General features: G+C 59.7%; 1 protein-coding gene across 1 annotated transcript; it reads right to left on the reverse strand.

Annotated features, from left to right (window-relative positions):
• Window positions 1–368: 368 nt before the first annotated feature.
• On the reverse strand, window positions 369–14999 carry ITM2C (integral membrane protein 2C). The gene is made up of 6 exons (XM_043909721.1): window positions 14753–14999; window positions 6519–6659; window positions 4451–4639; window positions 3343–3453; window positions 2212–2362; window positions 369–1696 (listed from the first exon to the last, which is right to left on the reverse strand). Exons 1-6 carry the CDS (start codon window positions 14876–14878, stop codon window positions 1605–1607), a joined length of 810 nt encoding a protein of 269 aa, XP_043765656.1. The 5' UTR covers window positions 14879–14999; the 3' UTR covers window positions 369–1604.
• Window positions 15000–15571: the final 572 nt, after the last annotated feature.

Consider the following 15571-nt stretch of genomic DNA (forward strand, 5'->3'; position numbering starts at 1 on the left):
AGGACAAGCAATAATGATGTCATCTTCCGTGTGGAACTGAACGGGTGGTTTATAGGCACTAAAAAAGCAGCCTGACCTTGGGCAAGCTGCATAATCTCCGGGCTCTTTCCTCCTCCCTTGCCTGTAAGAGGTGAATCCACCTGGTTTGGGGTGACGTGAGGACTTGAGGGAGGGAAGAAGGGGACACCTACGTTCCTTGGCTGAACCACGGAGCAGGGCCAGATGTCATGGCTCAAGAGCTTCTCCTGCCTGCCTCCTGCATGTCCACTTGCAACCTCCCCCAGTCCCCAGGGACACCTGCCCAGTCTACAGGGTGGAGGCGCACCCCTCAGCCCCCACCACCACCACCCACCTCTCCCAAGCCAAAATCAGAAGTCAAAGATGTTTATTGTTCTACGGACACTTCTGAAAAGAGATCTAATTGAGAAAATATACAAAGCACTTCAAGAGTTTCATCTCCAGAGAGCACCAAAGTCTGACTGGAGGTGTCGGAGCCCTCCTCTTCAGGGCTCGGGCTGAGAACAGTTAGCATATCGAACGATCAGTAAAAACATGCAAAAGTGAGAAGGAAAAGGAAAGTAAACGCTGCATTCCCCCAAGCAGAGGGGGCCAGAATTCCAGAGAGGAGGCAGGGTTCACAAGTACCAGCTGGCTCTCCCTCCCCTCCCCCCCGCAGTTTCCTAGAAGAGCTGTACCCCGGAGACAGCACGGAGCCCCCCTCTCTTTCCGAAGGACCCACACTGCATCCCTGCTCAGTGCTCAGCTGTCAGGGTTGTCCCTGGACAGGAGAAGACACCCCCACCCTGTTGCTCTGTGGCTGTGGCTGGTGGGGGCCCCTCTTGTGCTCCTGGGGGGCCAGTGCCCCCAGCCCTGGCTCCTTCCTTCTTTGGTTCCACCCGGAGATAGATTGTGCTTGACGGACTCATCTGAACCCCCACCCCAAACTCCAGGCTCCCACAGGTGGGCTGAAGGCACTGACTGGAGTCCTGGGGATAGCCCCAGGACAGCCACCTTCCCTTGTGCTCTGGGGGGCTGGGTCCATCCTCGGCACGTTCCCTCCATCCTCAGTTCAGGTCTGAGAGCTGTAAAGCCTGGGATGCGTGCGGAGCAAGCAAAAGACCTTTTAGGCCCTTCCCAGCTGTGCAGACGTTCCTGAATCCCACTCCACACCCCTCCCCCGCGACCCCATCCCTTCGCCAGAACCCCCACATGCCCCGTTCCCTCCGTCCTGTCCTTCCCCTTGGGCCACCAGTGCTGCTGTGGACCAGGGCCCCAGGGACCTGACCTCAAGATGCTGGTCACAGAAACCATCTTGGGGCATCCCCTCCCTCCCCCACACCCAAGAGGTCAGCAGAGTGGGAGGTCTTGAGAGGTCACAGCTCTGGTACAAGGAGGTGGGCAGGGCTGGAGAGAAACAGGGAGACACATCACATCTACAGGGAAGGCGTCCAAAGTACAAGCTAAGCAAGGGGAAGGAGGGCCAGAGAGTGGCCGGAAGAGAAAACGAAAGAGGGTGGGGGCGGGTCTGGAGGGTGGGGCGGGGCCTGGAATATGGGGCGGGGCCTGTAGGGCGGGGGAGGGGCCTGTAGGGCGGGAGCGGGGCTTCACACCACCCCGCAGATGAGCGTCTCCACCACGAAGGTGTTCTCAAAGTGGCGGATGGCGTTGCAGTTCTTGGCCTCTCGTTTGTTGATCCCTGGGAGAGAACAGAGAAAGCCTAGTGAGACCTGTGTCCTGGCCTATAACTGGCTGGGCCACGAAGGCCACCAGCCTCGGTGCCTGAGCAGGGTCTCATGATCAGGGCTGGGGAGGCCCAGGAAATGACACCCAATTTCACCCAGAGGCAGCATAGTAAAATGGCATGAGTGCAATAGCTGGAGTCAGACCTCCCATCCCTGCCACCTTCCTGCTGTGTGACCTCAGGCCTATTTGTTGACCTCTCTGTGCCCCCTTTCCTCACCTCTCAAAGGGGCAGCAAGAATAAACGATGACAAGGATGATGATGGTGATGACGACTCATACTACCTTAGGAGGACACAGGGCGTGTAAACAGTGCCTGGCATGTAGTAAGTGCCAGGTTAACATTAGCTGTCATTACTGCTGCTGCAATCCCAGCTCTGACAGCTGGTCTCCAGCTCCGGGGCCAGGCTCAGCTGGGCCGTGGTTTGGAGCTCAGGGCAGGGCCCAAGGTGGGTGGAGATGGCTACTCACGCCTCCGGGTGGCCCGGCGCCGCAGACGGTAGGTGTCCTTCCCGCTACACAGGTGGGAGATGAAGGAGCCCAGAGTCTCCTTGTCGCTGACATGCTCCGTGACCACCATCTCCTCCTGGATGATGTACGTCTGTGGGAGGTAGGTCCCCCTCTGCAAAGGGAGAGCGGCCCAGCACCAGGTCAAGTCAGTTCAGTTCAGTTCAGTTCAGTTGCTCAGTCGTGTCTGACTCTTTGCGACCCCATGAATCGCAGTACACCAGGCCTCCCTGTCCATCACCAACTCCCGGAGTTTATGCAAACTCATGCCCATCGAGGCGGTGATGCCATCCAGCCATCTCATCCTCTGTTGTCCCCTTCTCCTCCTGCCCCCAATCCTTCCCAGCATCAGGTCTTTTCCAATGAGTCAACTACCAGGTCGGTACCCGGGCCCAACTCTCGGGGTCCCCACCTGCCCACAGAGCTCCCCCCACCGACATCCTTCTGCTCACTCATTGAGTCCCCTCAGCACCTGAAATACCCGTCCAACATGCCCACCCCTTCATCTAGAGACCGCACGGCTCACCCTTCTGACGTCTCTGGGCACTTCCAGTGCTCACTTGCACTGCCAGTGAGTCGTATGTGTGTGAGCGTGTGTGTGGGCGTGAGTGTGTGTGGACATGTGTGTGTGTGGGGGGGCAGGTGTGTGTGGGCGTGAGTGTGTGGACATGTGTGTGTGTGTGTGTGGACATGTGTTTGTGGGCGTGTGTATGTGTGCATGTGTGTGCGTGCTCACACATGCATGAGTCTGCCCCCTCACCCTAGGGGAAGTGCTCCTCTGAGGCAGGGCCCCGGTCTCCTCCCTGCACTGCTGACCATAGGGCAACATGGGGCACGGCCGTGAACACTAAGGAAGCTGGTCTCCGGGTTCTTAAGTGAGGGAGGCAGAAGTGGGGGGCTGGGGGGCAGAAAGGAGAGGCACTGACTCTGTGTGAGGGAGAAGGGAGCTGGAGGCAGAAGGACCGACTAAGGGTGCTGGGGCCAGCTGACAGCAACGCCCAGGCCCCCCCATTCCTGCTGGCCCCAGAAATCTCCCTTGTCTCATGGTGGTGGGGGGACAAGGGAGGGACAAGATGCTGCCAGGGTCCCGTTCACCTTCACATTCATGAGGAGCTCCCAGAAGTTGCGAGGGGGCAGGACGATGGTGGTGTTGAGCTCGATGACGTAGCACTTGTCCAGGGAGATGTCATGGTAAGCGGTGAGACCCTGAGCGGAAAGAAGGGGCCACATCAGTGTCTGCAGGTGAGGGCTTGGCCCCGGCGGACTGTGCGAGGTGTGAACCCACAGTGCTCCTAATGATGTACCCCGGATTCCTCAACATCTGGGCGGGGCTCCCTTCTCCCGATCTCCTTTCCTAGGCAGTGTCTGTAGGGATTCCACTTACTAGATGAAAACACTATCAAATGCTTCAGTTGTGACAAGGATTCTTCTCGGGAGGTTACACAGCTGAGGTCTGAGAATCAGGGTAATGCCCCGACTGTGTATCTCATCAAACCTGGGCGGTCTGGCCACCCCTGTGGACGGCCAGGACCCTCAGTGAGACGCTCCTCCCCACCCCCGAGTGCTGCATCTTGATAAGCAGTCATTGAGGAAAGAGCTCATTAAAAGGAACGCTGGCCTCGCCCATGAGAGCCAGCATCTGCAGCTGTCAGGTGGCCCAGGAGAAAATCAACCATGACGAGTTCACAGTCAGTGAGAAACGCAAGAACTACATGATAAGAGTGGGGTCTCTCTTTGGACTCTGTGGGAGAAGGCGAGGGTGGGATGTTTCGAGAGAACAGCATCGAAACATGTATATTATCTATGGTGAAACAGATCACCAGCCCAGGTTGGATGCATGAGACAAGTGCTCGGGCCTGGTGCACTGGGAAGACCCAGAGGGATCGGGTAGAGAGGGAGGTGGGGGGGGGGGGAATCAGGATGGGGAATACATCTAATTCCATGGCTGATTCATGTCAATGTATGACAAAACCCACTACAATATTGTAAAGTAATTAGCCTCCAACTAATAAAAATAAATGAAAAAAAAAAGTGGGGTCTCTAAACCCCTGATGGACCTAAACCATAGACGTCTGCGCCACAGTTTGTACTGCATGGTATGTACTCCAAGTTTGCACGAAGGGTGTGGGCATTCTCCTTTCACGTCTGTTGCTCCTCCTGGTGCCTGCTCGCCACCCCCGCCCCGGGCCCCAGACGGCCTCACCCGCTGAAAGTCGTGGATGATGTCTGCAGGGTCGCCGCCCCCAAACTGGGGAACGGGCACGTTGATGCGCTCGTAGTTCTCCTCGAGGTAGATCTTCACGTCCTCCTCCAGCTCCATGCGAGTGTGGACCTGGGAGGACAGGGAGTCCTCGTAGAGGACGCCGCAGTGGAAGAAGTTGTCTCGGGCCAGCTGAGCAAGGCGGGGAGCGGGGTGAGAGAGAGAGACAACCTGGTCACACAGTGCCCTCTCTGAGGCCCCTGCTGCCTGCCCAAACACTCTTGGCTCTGAAGGCCTGGGGAAGCGGGGAGCGTGCGGCTGGGATGCCCATTTCACAGATGTAGAAACTGAGAAACACGGGAGTCAGGGAGGGTGAGCCGGGTGTGCCAGTTCCTAGGAGGATGATTTCACTGAGGCTCAGTTTCCTCCTCTGTAAAACAAAGTGACCCCTTAGACCCCTTCTGCACCCCCAAGTCCATGAGTCTATGGCGGTGAAAGGGGATGGACCAGTGGGAGGACAGATACCCGAAAAAGAGCCTGGGGTGGGGGTGGGGTGCCACCCTCCACTGCCACCAGGGGGTGCCCGCCCACCCTTCTGGCTGCCTCTGCAGGGGGCCTTGGAGACCTTGGAGGGCCAGGAGGAAGGGGGAGGGACTGAGAGTCAGCCTTGTTATCAGATGCTGGTGGCAACCCCCTCCGCCCCTCCCCAAGCTGTGTTCAACCTCGCACAAGCTCCACCACCTCCCCGGACCTGGGCCTCCTGAGAAACCTTGACAAATGCAGTGTTCCCCATTTGAAGGGCCTGCTTATCATTCCATCAACAAGGGAAGGGAGGTGGCTGGGTGTGACCAAGGCCATGTGACTGACTGGTGGCCGAGGGGGGGCCCCCCCTCTGGCTCCTCCAGGTCATGATAGGCAGACGCCCCTTTCTGTTTCAGCTGCGCTCTCCCGGGAGGGTGAATCATCACACATGAATCATACCATCCCAGGGGTCCCAGGGGTCTCAGGGTGCAGGCGTGAGGCTGCCCTGAGGTTCCCCATGCCCTGAGAACCAGGCATGAGTTGGGGCTGCGATCAGAGGGGAAGTCCAGGACAGCAGCACAGCTGCAACAGGAAAAGGCCCCAGAAAGAGAAAACCAGGAACCAGGGGGAAAGCAGGTCATGGGGGAGGGGAGAATGCCGAACCAAAGGGGAAGTGGGTGGGTGTGCGGGAGCTGAGGTTTCAAGGGGAAAGTCACTGGGACTGCAAGCTCTTCAGTGAATTCCACCCTAGAGAAACTGGGTGACAAGGAAGTCAAAGCCCAGGGCTTGAGGGTGGGAAGGGGTCACTTGGATCATAAACAACTGGCAATCCCCAGCCTTTTGGTCACTGAGATTCCCCATGTTGTTGTTTATGGTCATTAAGCAAACTTTCATTGAACTACCTTCCCTTCCGAGAACTTGGGGGCCCTGCCTCCCTTCCCAGGCCTGGGCGGATGACAAGGCCGCTGTGACCACGGCCAGGTATCTGGCCCAGCTTTGTGCCCAGACGGCCTGGGCGAGCAGATGACCGGGTGTGATCGTGGGCGGGGGCCACCCTTATGGGGGGCGGAGGTGACTCTGTAAGTCACCCTCCACCTTTCATGGATGGTAGCCCAGATGACCAGGCACGGAATGGGACTTCCTTGAAGCACGACCTGCAGGGCACAGGGGGCCGGGCTCTGAGGGGCTTGCAGAGTTCTAGTTTCTGCTGCACCCCGAGTTTCTGGTGCTGATGCTCTGGGGTCACCGTGGGAAGGCGCTGCCAACCTCACGGCCCAGATGCTAACCCCGGCTCCCCCATCACGGACTGTGCTCCCAGGACAGCTGTCGGATTCAGATGTGTGCAAAGAGACAGATAAGGCCACTCCTCCAGACCCCACGGCAGTCAGAGGATGGGGCCCCAGTCCTGTCTCCTGGACCAAGACCAGGGAGGAGGAGGAGGCTGCGAATCTTCTAGGCCTGTGGGGCACTCCCCCCACCTGGGGGGTGGGGTGTTCACTGCCTCCTCTAAAGGCCACTGTTTCTCCCCACCTCCCTCTGCCCGCCTCACCTGAGCCAGGAAGAAGTATCTGTAGATGTAGACAGAGGCAAACACCAGGCCCATGAGCAGCACGACCATGCCCATCGACAGGTAGCACACGCCGCCCACGGAGCCCCCCTTCTTGTAGCGGTGGTAGGGGGGCCGCTCCTCCTGTGGACGGCAGGGCAGGGTCAGCCTCATGTTGGTCCCGCGTCCGCTGGGGATCCCTCCCGCTCCCCCATCCCAAAGTGAGGCCTCACCCTGCTGGCTGGCAAGGAGCCTGGGGGAGGGGAGGGCAATGCTCGGGAAACACAGAGCATCATCTGGAAGGAAAGGAAGCATCCCCAGAGCCCCAGCTCTTCCCTCTAAAGAGAAACCGAGCCCCACTGGGAAGCCACATAAAATGACCCACAGGGACTCAGCAAGAGTTATTTTGAAGCCCCTATGCCATTAGTCCCCTTCACTATACCAGCTGTGACCACAGTAGATTCTTTCAAACGGGATGGTGGTCGGGGGGGAAGCACAGATGTGACCTTGATGACCACGCCAGGCCTCAGAACCTGTAGGAACCAGGGTGTATCGGGCAGGTTGGGAGCCACTGGTCCAGACCAAGGAGGTTCCCAGTAGCTCACAGGTGGGGACAGGGCTCCGGGAGGCCCACAAGGTCTGGCTACGCGTGCTTGTCCCCTCTGGCCACCTTGGGCAGAGAGCAGTCTGCTGGGCAGTGATGGAATCACCAGGCACTGGCGTGGAGCAGGCGGTCAGGAGCAGAGCCCACTGGGTGGAGTCTAGAGGCTTCTGGAAGCCAGGGCCCCTCTGCCGGGACGGAAACGTGGCTGTAGCAGCCAGGGCAGGAGGTTCCTGGAAACCCCTCTCTGGGGAGCCAGGCCCCGGTTCGGGACAAGTAGTTACAGGGCTGCCAAGAAGTAAACCATCCTGACCCAACTCCGGTCCACACCCGTCTGGGCCAGCGGTGGGAGGTGGGTGTGTAACTCAGAAACCCTGCTCTCCCCAGAGCACTGGACTGAGTCTAGTGACGCGGGGCTCTTACCCAGCTGTGTGGCCTGGGCCATCGCTCGTCTTTATGCCTGCCACCCCTGCCCAACCCCAGGCCTCATTCACCCTGGAGGCCTTGCGAAGGCCCAGGCCTGGCTCTGCCTCCAGGGTCCACCATTCAACCCTGCCTCTATGGTGTCTGGATGCGGCTGGGTGAGGGTAGAGGCCAGTACCCTGCCCTACCCTAGCCTCGGGGAGCTGAGGCAGAGTTGGGGGGTGCAGAGGGGAAGCCCAGAGCCCGGACCCTCTCACTAACTGTCTGCTTCGCCCTCTGGGTGCCTCCACTCTTCACCCTGCAGCCAAGTGGCCGGGAGTGTAGACACAGCTCAGGTCCAAGTTGCCTAGGACAGGCCCTTACTGTCAGTGCACACAGGGGGCCCAGCCTGGAAGGCCTGGGGTGCAGGCCTGCTGCGCTTGGGGCACATGGGAGGGGGGAGGGTGGGACCTAGGCCTCTGGGAGCAGAAGGGCATCCCCTGTGGTGGGCGGTGGGGGCGGGGGTGAAGCCTCCTGACTGGGGCTCTCCCCTCTCCCCACACTCTTCCTGCAGGAAAGTGAAAGTGAAGTCGCTCAGTCGTGTCCCACTCTTTGCGACCCCATAGACTGTAGCCTGCCAGGCTCCTCAGTCCACGGAATTTTCCAGGCAAGAGTACTGGAGTGGGTTGCCATTTCCTTCTCCAGGGGATCTTTCCAACTCAGGGATTGAACCTGGGTCTCCCTCATTGCAGGCATAGCAAATGCCTGAAAGACAGGCCCCCATCTCTAGGCATACGTATCACCAGGCCAGTGACCCCCCACTCCACCCCCATGCCTCCAGCACCCTGGGATGAAGACAGAAGATGGAGAGGTACCCCTGTCCATCCTGTCCCCCCTCACAGGCTGGGCTATCTGCAGCCTGGGGCCTCTCCCCACCCTGGCCCTGCTGCGGGGTCCCTGTGATCCAAAGAAGCACCTGGTGAGACCACCCATTTGGCTGGCATCTCCCCAGTACCCTGGGGCTCCCTGGTAGCACTCACCAAGGTCACTAGTGCATGTGGCCACTGCCCATAGAACAGTTGCCAGCAGTGGGTGGGGGGCTGCAAGGGCTTTGATTCTCCAGTGGGCTCCCAGGATCAGCCGTGGACAGGGTGACTGACGGCCAAGCTTGGCCAGTGACTCACAGGAACAAGCCACCCAAGGGGCTCCAGCCATCCTAAGCGGGTCCCCAGGAAAGGTGGGTGACCCAAAAGATAGGCCAGGCACCACACCCCCTGCAAATCCTGCCCTGGGGATACAACTTTGTATTTAGTGAGATGGGTGGGACTGCAGAAGCCAGAGGTGCCCCCAGCAGGGGCTGTGTGCACATGTAGGTAGCCTCTGACCCTCTGACGGTCCTCCTGTGAAATGTGAACAGAATCTTTCTGACAGGGTTTTGTCGGGATTAAAGAAGACACAGGCCCTGAAAGCCCTTCGTAAAGGATCAAGTGTTAGATAAAAATAGCAGGTCTTTATCAGCTAAACCTTTCCTTTTTAGGGCTACCACCGCAGCCGGCTGTCAAGGCTGCACTGTGGCCATGCTTTGCTCCAGAGAAGCAAACGCAAGCCTGTGAGAATTGCTCTTAAAAAAAAAAAAAACAACAGAAAACAGCCCCCAAACAAAAAAAAAGTCAGTGGTTATAAAGCAAGAGCCCGGAGGCCTGTCCACAATTGAAGTTCAGGAACAAGGTGAGGCCTACCAGTTTTATAACCGCCTTTCAGCTCCTGGCTGGGGTAGGTGCCTGGAGGAGGGGCTGGGCAGGGCACTGAGGTGGGGAGAGAGGTCATTAAGGATGGCAAGGGAGGAGGGGCCCCAGAGGAAAGCGAGGCCAGGGTAGTGTGGCCCAGAAGGACAGTCTCCAGCCGGGACCCCTTGATGCCCTACCCCCATGTCCTCATATGTCTCTGTGGGGGTCCCTGTGAAGGCTTGGGACGCGCCCCCCTCCCTTTCCTAGACGTGAAGTGGACAGTGGTTTCTGATCCTGCTTCCCACGTGGCACAGTGGTAAAGAACCCGCCTGCCAATGCAGGAGACACAAGAGATGCGGGTTTGATCCCTGGGTTGGGAAGATCCCCTGGAGGAGGCAATAGCAACCCACTCCAGTATTCTTGCCTGGAGGATCCCATGGACAGAGGAGCCTGGCAGGCTACAGTCCATGAGGTCACAAAGAGTTGGACATGGCTGAGCATACACACACATCCTGTCCCTACTAACAGTCCTGAGTGCACACCCATGGCTCACACCCTGCTCCCCTCCCTACCCGACACCCTTCCACCCTGGCGTTCGGGGGCCAACCCCCCAGGAGCATCATGGCTGAGCAGCAGCAACTGGGGAGAGCAGACCCAGAGGCCGCTGGTGTCCCAGCTTCCAGACAGAGGCACCAGGAGGTAAAGCCCCACAGGGGCTGGAGGCCCTGAGGCCTCTGGGGTGCCGGGCCGGAACCCAGGGCCTCACCCTTAGGATCCTAACTGCTCAGCGCACCCCAGATGTCGGCCAAGGGGGCTCCTTCTTGAAGTCGCCCCCCCAGCTGCTTCACCTGTCATGCTGGAACCCCAGGAGAATGCCCGCTCTCATATGGAGCAGTTACCCCCCCAGCCAGGTATTTGGGGGGCTTCCAGAAAGCAGGAAAAGACAGTTTCCACGGCAGCTGGGTGTCCCAGGCAACAGGCCTCAATGTGTGCTTGTGTGGAGCATGTGGGCCACGTGTCTGGGACCCGGGAGGGGCCCAGGCCTCGGCCGGCCTGTCTCACGGAGCCCACGCTGGTGTTCACTAAATGATTTGGCAAAGCCAGGCCTCAAGAGTCAGGGGAGCTCAGCCAACTGAAGCATTAACTCAGAAACCGCCCACCCCCAACCCCCTGCCCCAGGGCTCACGGAGACAGCTCCCAGCGACTTTCCCTCAGTAACAATGCCCAGAATAGCTGCAAGAGGATGAAACTCCAGTTGCCGGCTGCTCGGGGGAGGGTGGAAGGGGAGCCAGAAATGCACCCACTGTGGGCCCAGGCCAACGGCCATGGTCGGGGTCCCCACCCTCATCTCCCCAGCACCATTCCTTGTTCCTGAGCATCTTTCTTTCCCAGGCTGCAGACCACAGAGATGAGGCCACCAGTGAGAGAGACACCGTGTGTGTGGGTGAGAGAGACAGAAACAGAAGCCTTGCAGGGGTACGGGGGCTGGGCCTCCTCGCAGAGCTGTGCTCAGAAGTGCAGACATCAGCGGGGTGAATGCTGAGGATGAGTCGTGAACCCTCCATCAGTGAAACCCAGGGTGGCCCAGGGACCCACTGCTGCCCCAGGAAGGGCGTGGGCCGCAGAACACTCCCCACAGCCTTCTGCTCTGCTCTGCTCATATGCTCTCCTGTTCTGCTCCTGAGAGGCAAGGGGAGACCCCAGAGAACAAAGGCTGGGGAAGACAGATGCAGAGCCGGCAGAGCGCTCCTGGCTGCGCTCCCCTGGTCTCACCAGAAACATTTTTTTTTTCTGGTAAGAGAAACTCGTCCTCCGTGGCAATCTGCTGACACCCTGGAAACATACAAGGACAGACGGGCTGAGGGCAGCACGAAGAAGAGAGGGAAAGGAGAGAGAAAGCAGAAGAAAGTCACCGTGGCCCAAGCCCAGACGCCAGAGCCCCTCAGGGAAGGCCCAGGACCGGCAGGCAGTGGGGGCACGAGCGCCCAGCCACAGAGATCCTCTTAGCCCAGCCCACGGGGCCGGTGGGTGGGGATGGGGCCCTGGGACCCGAGGATGAGGAGCCCTGCTCCACCCTCTGGGCTGGTTCAGGGACCCTCTCCCCGCCACCTACTTCGGGAGACCCAGCTCCCTCCTGCCAAGGACTTGAGGCCGGGAAGTGGAAAGTGAAATCTGATCCCCAGGTATGTGCACTGGGGGAGGGGGTGACATTAATCAAAGGCCAAAGCCAAGGAGAAAATTACAGCACTGAGAAGATGACTGTATTGACCTCGCTTCTCTCCTCTTGGAGGCCCCCAGCCCGATCGTTTGAGTCTGTGCATGCCCACACCTGGCTCTGCGCGCGTGCGTGTGTGTGTGTAACACATGAGTGAGCAAAGACACAGGCAGATGGTGGGGAGAGGGGAACTGGGCTGAGAGGCGTAGGGCTGGCCAGAGGGTGCTAAGAGGGGCGCTTCCCGTCCAGCCCACTTTCTGAGCTGGCTTCCGGCCAGCTGCCCATCAGCGCAGGCAACTCATTATCTCAGAGGCAAGCACCACGTGGGGAGGGTGGGCAGCTGGAGGCCCAGATGGGCCCCCACCCCCATCCCAGATGGGCCCCCACCCCCATCCCCTCCCGGCCCCACCGAGGCACTTCCTTCCAGCAGAAGGTCTGGGGACAAAATCCTCCTTGTTTCACTTTTCTGCAGAGAAGCAGAGGGAGGCCCACAGTGAGGATGCCACCCTGAGCCTGGCCCCGGGGGCCTGCACTCAGGTTGACACTTTACTGTGACAGTTTAGAGGGTGCCTTCGTGGGGGAGAGGCACTCAGAAACACCTCTGTTCATCAGTTGGTCCTTCCAAGGCTTTAAGTCTTATTTTTGATTCAGTTCAGTGACCAGGGATGGTTCCAGGGTCACCCCCAACCGGAAGAGACCTTTCTAATAAGCTTTCCTCTGACAGCCCATCTGGTTCAGATGGTAAAGGATCTGCCTGCAATGCGGGACACCTGGGTTCAATCCCTGGGTGAGGAAGATCCCCTGGAGAAGGGAATGGAAACCCACTCTCCAGTATTCTTGCCTGGGAAATCCCATGGACAGAAGAGCCTGGCAGGCTAGAGCCCATGGGGTTGCAAAGAGTCAGACTGAACGAAGAACACTCGCTCTAATAGACTGAGCAACTAACACGTCCACATTCTGACAACCCATCAGCATGGGACCAACCCAAACGCCCTGTCTTGGTGAAGCAGCCCCTGCTCACACTGTCCTGGGCTACTGTAAATGCTGGGTGCCTCCTGAACTTACTGGTGAGGCGGGTGGCCATGTGTGGGGAGGGGGGCTTGGTCTATGTCAGGCACTGGATGTGGGGGCAATGTGCCCACTGGCGGGTCAGGCCACAAGAGGTTCACAGAAATGAACTCTCTTCCCAAGGCTCCAATTCCATCAGGGGACTGGCAGAGCCAATGGGCAACACCCAAAAGCCTCCCCTGACCCCTCAGGGCTGGGGAGCTGTGAAAGTTTATTAATAAGCAGATCTGATGTAAAGGTGCTGGGATATTAATCCTCCTCCCGGGGCCCCATGGCTCCCCCTTGCCAGTTAAGAGTGAGGGGACCCTGCCCAACTAACAAGGTTTGCTGGAGGTGGGGGAAGCACACTCAGCAGGCTCAAGGCCACTGCAAACAGCCCCCAGGGAAGAAGATGTTGATATTTCCATTTCATGCTGGTTGAGGGGGAAGAGAGGACACTGGACTTGCGAGCCAGAAGCTGGATGTCAGAAACTGCCAAGGCGATGCTGGCATCCGCCATCCCGCCTGACACCACGAGCAGGCTGCCACCAGAGAATGTGCGGCTCCTGCGAAATCCGGCAGACCTTCTGATGGAGTTTGAATTGTATCCTCCCACTGTCTGGCTGGTCCTCCCTCCTGCCTGAATCCTGCAGGGCGTCAGGGTTCAGTTTTCCAGGCCTCAGTGGGGTACCTGGCTCTGGGAGAAGCAGCTGAGAGAAGAAAGGTGTGAGCGTCCTGCGTGCTCTCTGGGGGCAGAGGGGGAGGAAGGAGGTTTAAAGGGCCTCTTGCAAACTTTAAAAGCTGCAGGCCAGGCCTTCAAATAGGAAATGTCCCCTTCCCATCCAAGCATCAGAAGAAGATGGAGCTGCTCTGATCCGGACTGCTGAGCAAACCCCCCCAACCCAGCCCGGGTGGTTACTGATGCTGCAGTGACCACGCCAGGGCAGGGGAGCTCGCCAAGGCTCTTCCTGGAATTCGGCACTCAGGGAATCTTTGCTCGGGTGTGTGACACTCACCTCTGACCACCCTCTCCTGTGTCCCCTTCTCCCAGGGCACAGGTCATTCTGCAGCACCCAGCTTGCCATACCCCAGCAAGGTTTAGTTAGAGCCATCAATTTGAGGAGGGGCCTTGGCGCTGAGAAAGACATCCCAGTAGCCAGCAACGGGACGGGACGGGCGGCGTAGACACCTTTGCCGGGGCCACTCCAGAGCCAGACTGAACCAAGCTCTCCCTCCCCTCCTCGTCCGCCACGCGTCCGGTCCCCTCCGGGCCCTCCCCCGGTCGGACTCCTAGCAGCTCAGACAGTTTTCCACGGGCGGAAATGCCTCCTCTACCCCAGGCCCGAGGGAAAGGGGAGGAGGGGAGCTGGGGGGGGGGCGGGGTGCACCGAGGTCCGCCCCCACAAAGCGCAGCCTCCGGGATGGGGGGCACCGGGGTACCGCGGGCTGGACGGGGTAGCCCAGAGCTCCAGGGAGCCGGGAGAGGAAGAAGTGGAGGGCAGGGAGCCCCAGGCGGCCCGGGGTGGAGTGGGATCAGGGCACTCAGCCTCACAAGCCCGAATCTCGAATCCCGGACGTGCGGCCAGGCGAGTTCTGGTTTATTTTCATTTCATGTCTCATCACTTTCTGGTCCACAAATTCAGGTACGGACTAACTGCACATCCCTCGCCCCGCCCCCCCTCCCCGTCCCCAGCAGTCTCCCGTTTGGGACGAAATCCACAGTCCCTTCCCCTTCGTTGGCACCAGACCCCCCCATCTCCTTTATTCCCCACCAATCACAACCCACCACCCTACTTTGGGGAAAACAATGTCCAACTCTCCTCCCATCCCCCACCTGGGGACTCGACCCGCGGCCCCTCCTCCCAGATTGGAACCAGACGCCTGTACCCCCCACCAACATTCCTCGAACTTCTTCGGACCAGCCCCCGCCCCGCTTTGGGGACCAGGCGCCTAGGGCACCCCTCCACTTTTGGAAGAGACCTGGAGCTCTTCCCCACCTGTCCCCACGGGACAGCGACCGGACCCCCTCCCGTTCTTCAGACTTAAGGCTTTCGGCTGCCGCTGAATGCCGGGACCCAAACCCCCTCCCCACTTCGGGATGGGAAGACCCATCCCGGACTCCCAGCCCCCGCTCCTCCGCTCAAGACGCCGGGGTCCCTATGAGCCTCGGGCAGTCGCTGGAGGCGGCCGGGCGAGCTTCGGTCCCCTGCACCCCCCGCCGCCCGAGATCCCCGGCCCTTCTCACCCGAGCCGGCGTCAGCAGGATCTCAGCGGCCGGGGCGGGCGCTGGGGCCGACACCGAGGCCGAAGCCTTGTCGGCCTTATCGCCCTTGATGCCGGCCACCGCCGGCTGGAAGCTGATCTTCACCATGGCTGCGCCGGCCCGAGCGTCCGCCCTGCAGCCTCCGCCCGAGCAAAAGCCACTCGGTGCAGCCTCTCTTGGTAGCACCGCCGCTCGGCTCTCCGCAGGCACCGGAAGTTTGGATCTCTTTCGGGTCCTTTTCTCTAACCCCACCCCCAGCCCTCTCCGCCCCTCTGCCGCCACCCCCCCCCACCCCCCCGAGGGAGGGCCTTGGCGCCAGCCGCGCCTGCGCCCCCTTCCCGCGGTCGGGTCTCGCAGTGACTCCTGCCGGGCGCGCTGCTCCAACCTGGGAACGACTGAGGTTCCCGCAACCGCTCACTCACTCACTCAGTCCGTCCGTCCATGCATCCATCCATGCATCCATCCATTCGTACAATCAGGCACAGACTCTGTCCCCCTCCGCCGCCGCCTTATCCCTTTCTGCTGCTTCTCCAAGACCAGCATCCTCAGAATACACAGTCTTTGTTGAAACCGTGTTTGCCGGGCAAAGGCATCTTCTAGACAAGTTCTCCAACCCCTTTACCCCACTTCCTATCCCCTTCTTCGGAAATGCTGGAGCCCCGGGTGTACCTGGTCCCACCGCTCCCTCCTCCCACTTCCGTGTCCTGGGCCCTGAGAGGAGGCTTCAGGGCCAGGTGCCTAACGTTTGCCTTCGTCCCGCCTCTTGCACCCATCTACACCTCCTTCATTCTCCATCAGCCT

This window comes from Cervus elaphus, chromosome 8 (genome assembly GCF_910594005.1).
Source record: "Cervus elaphus chromosome 8, mCerEla1.1, whole genome shotgun sequence".
Classification (NCBI taxonomy): domain Eukaryota; kingdom Metazoa; phylum Chordata; class Mammalia; order Artiodactyla; family Cervidae; genus Cervus; species Cervus elaphus.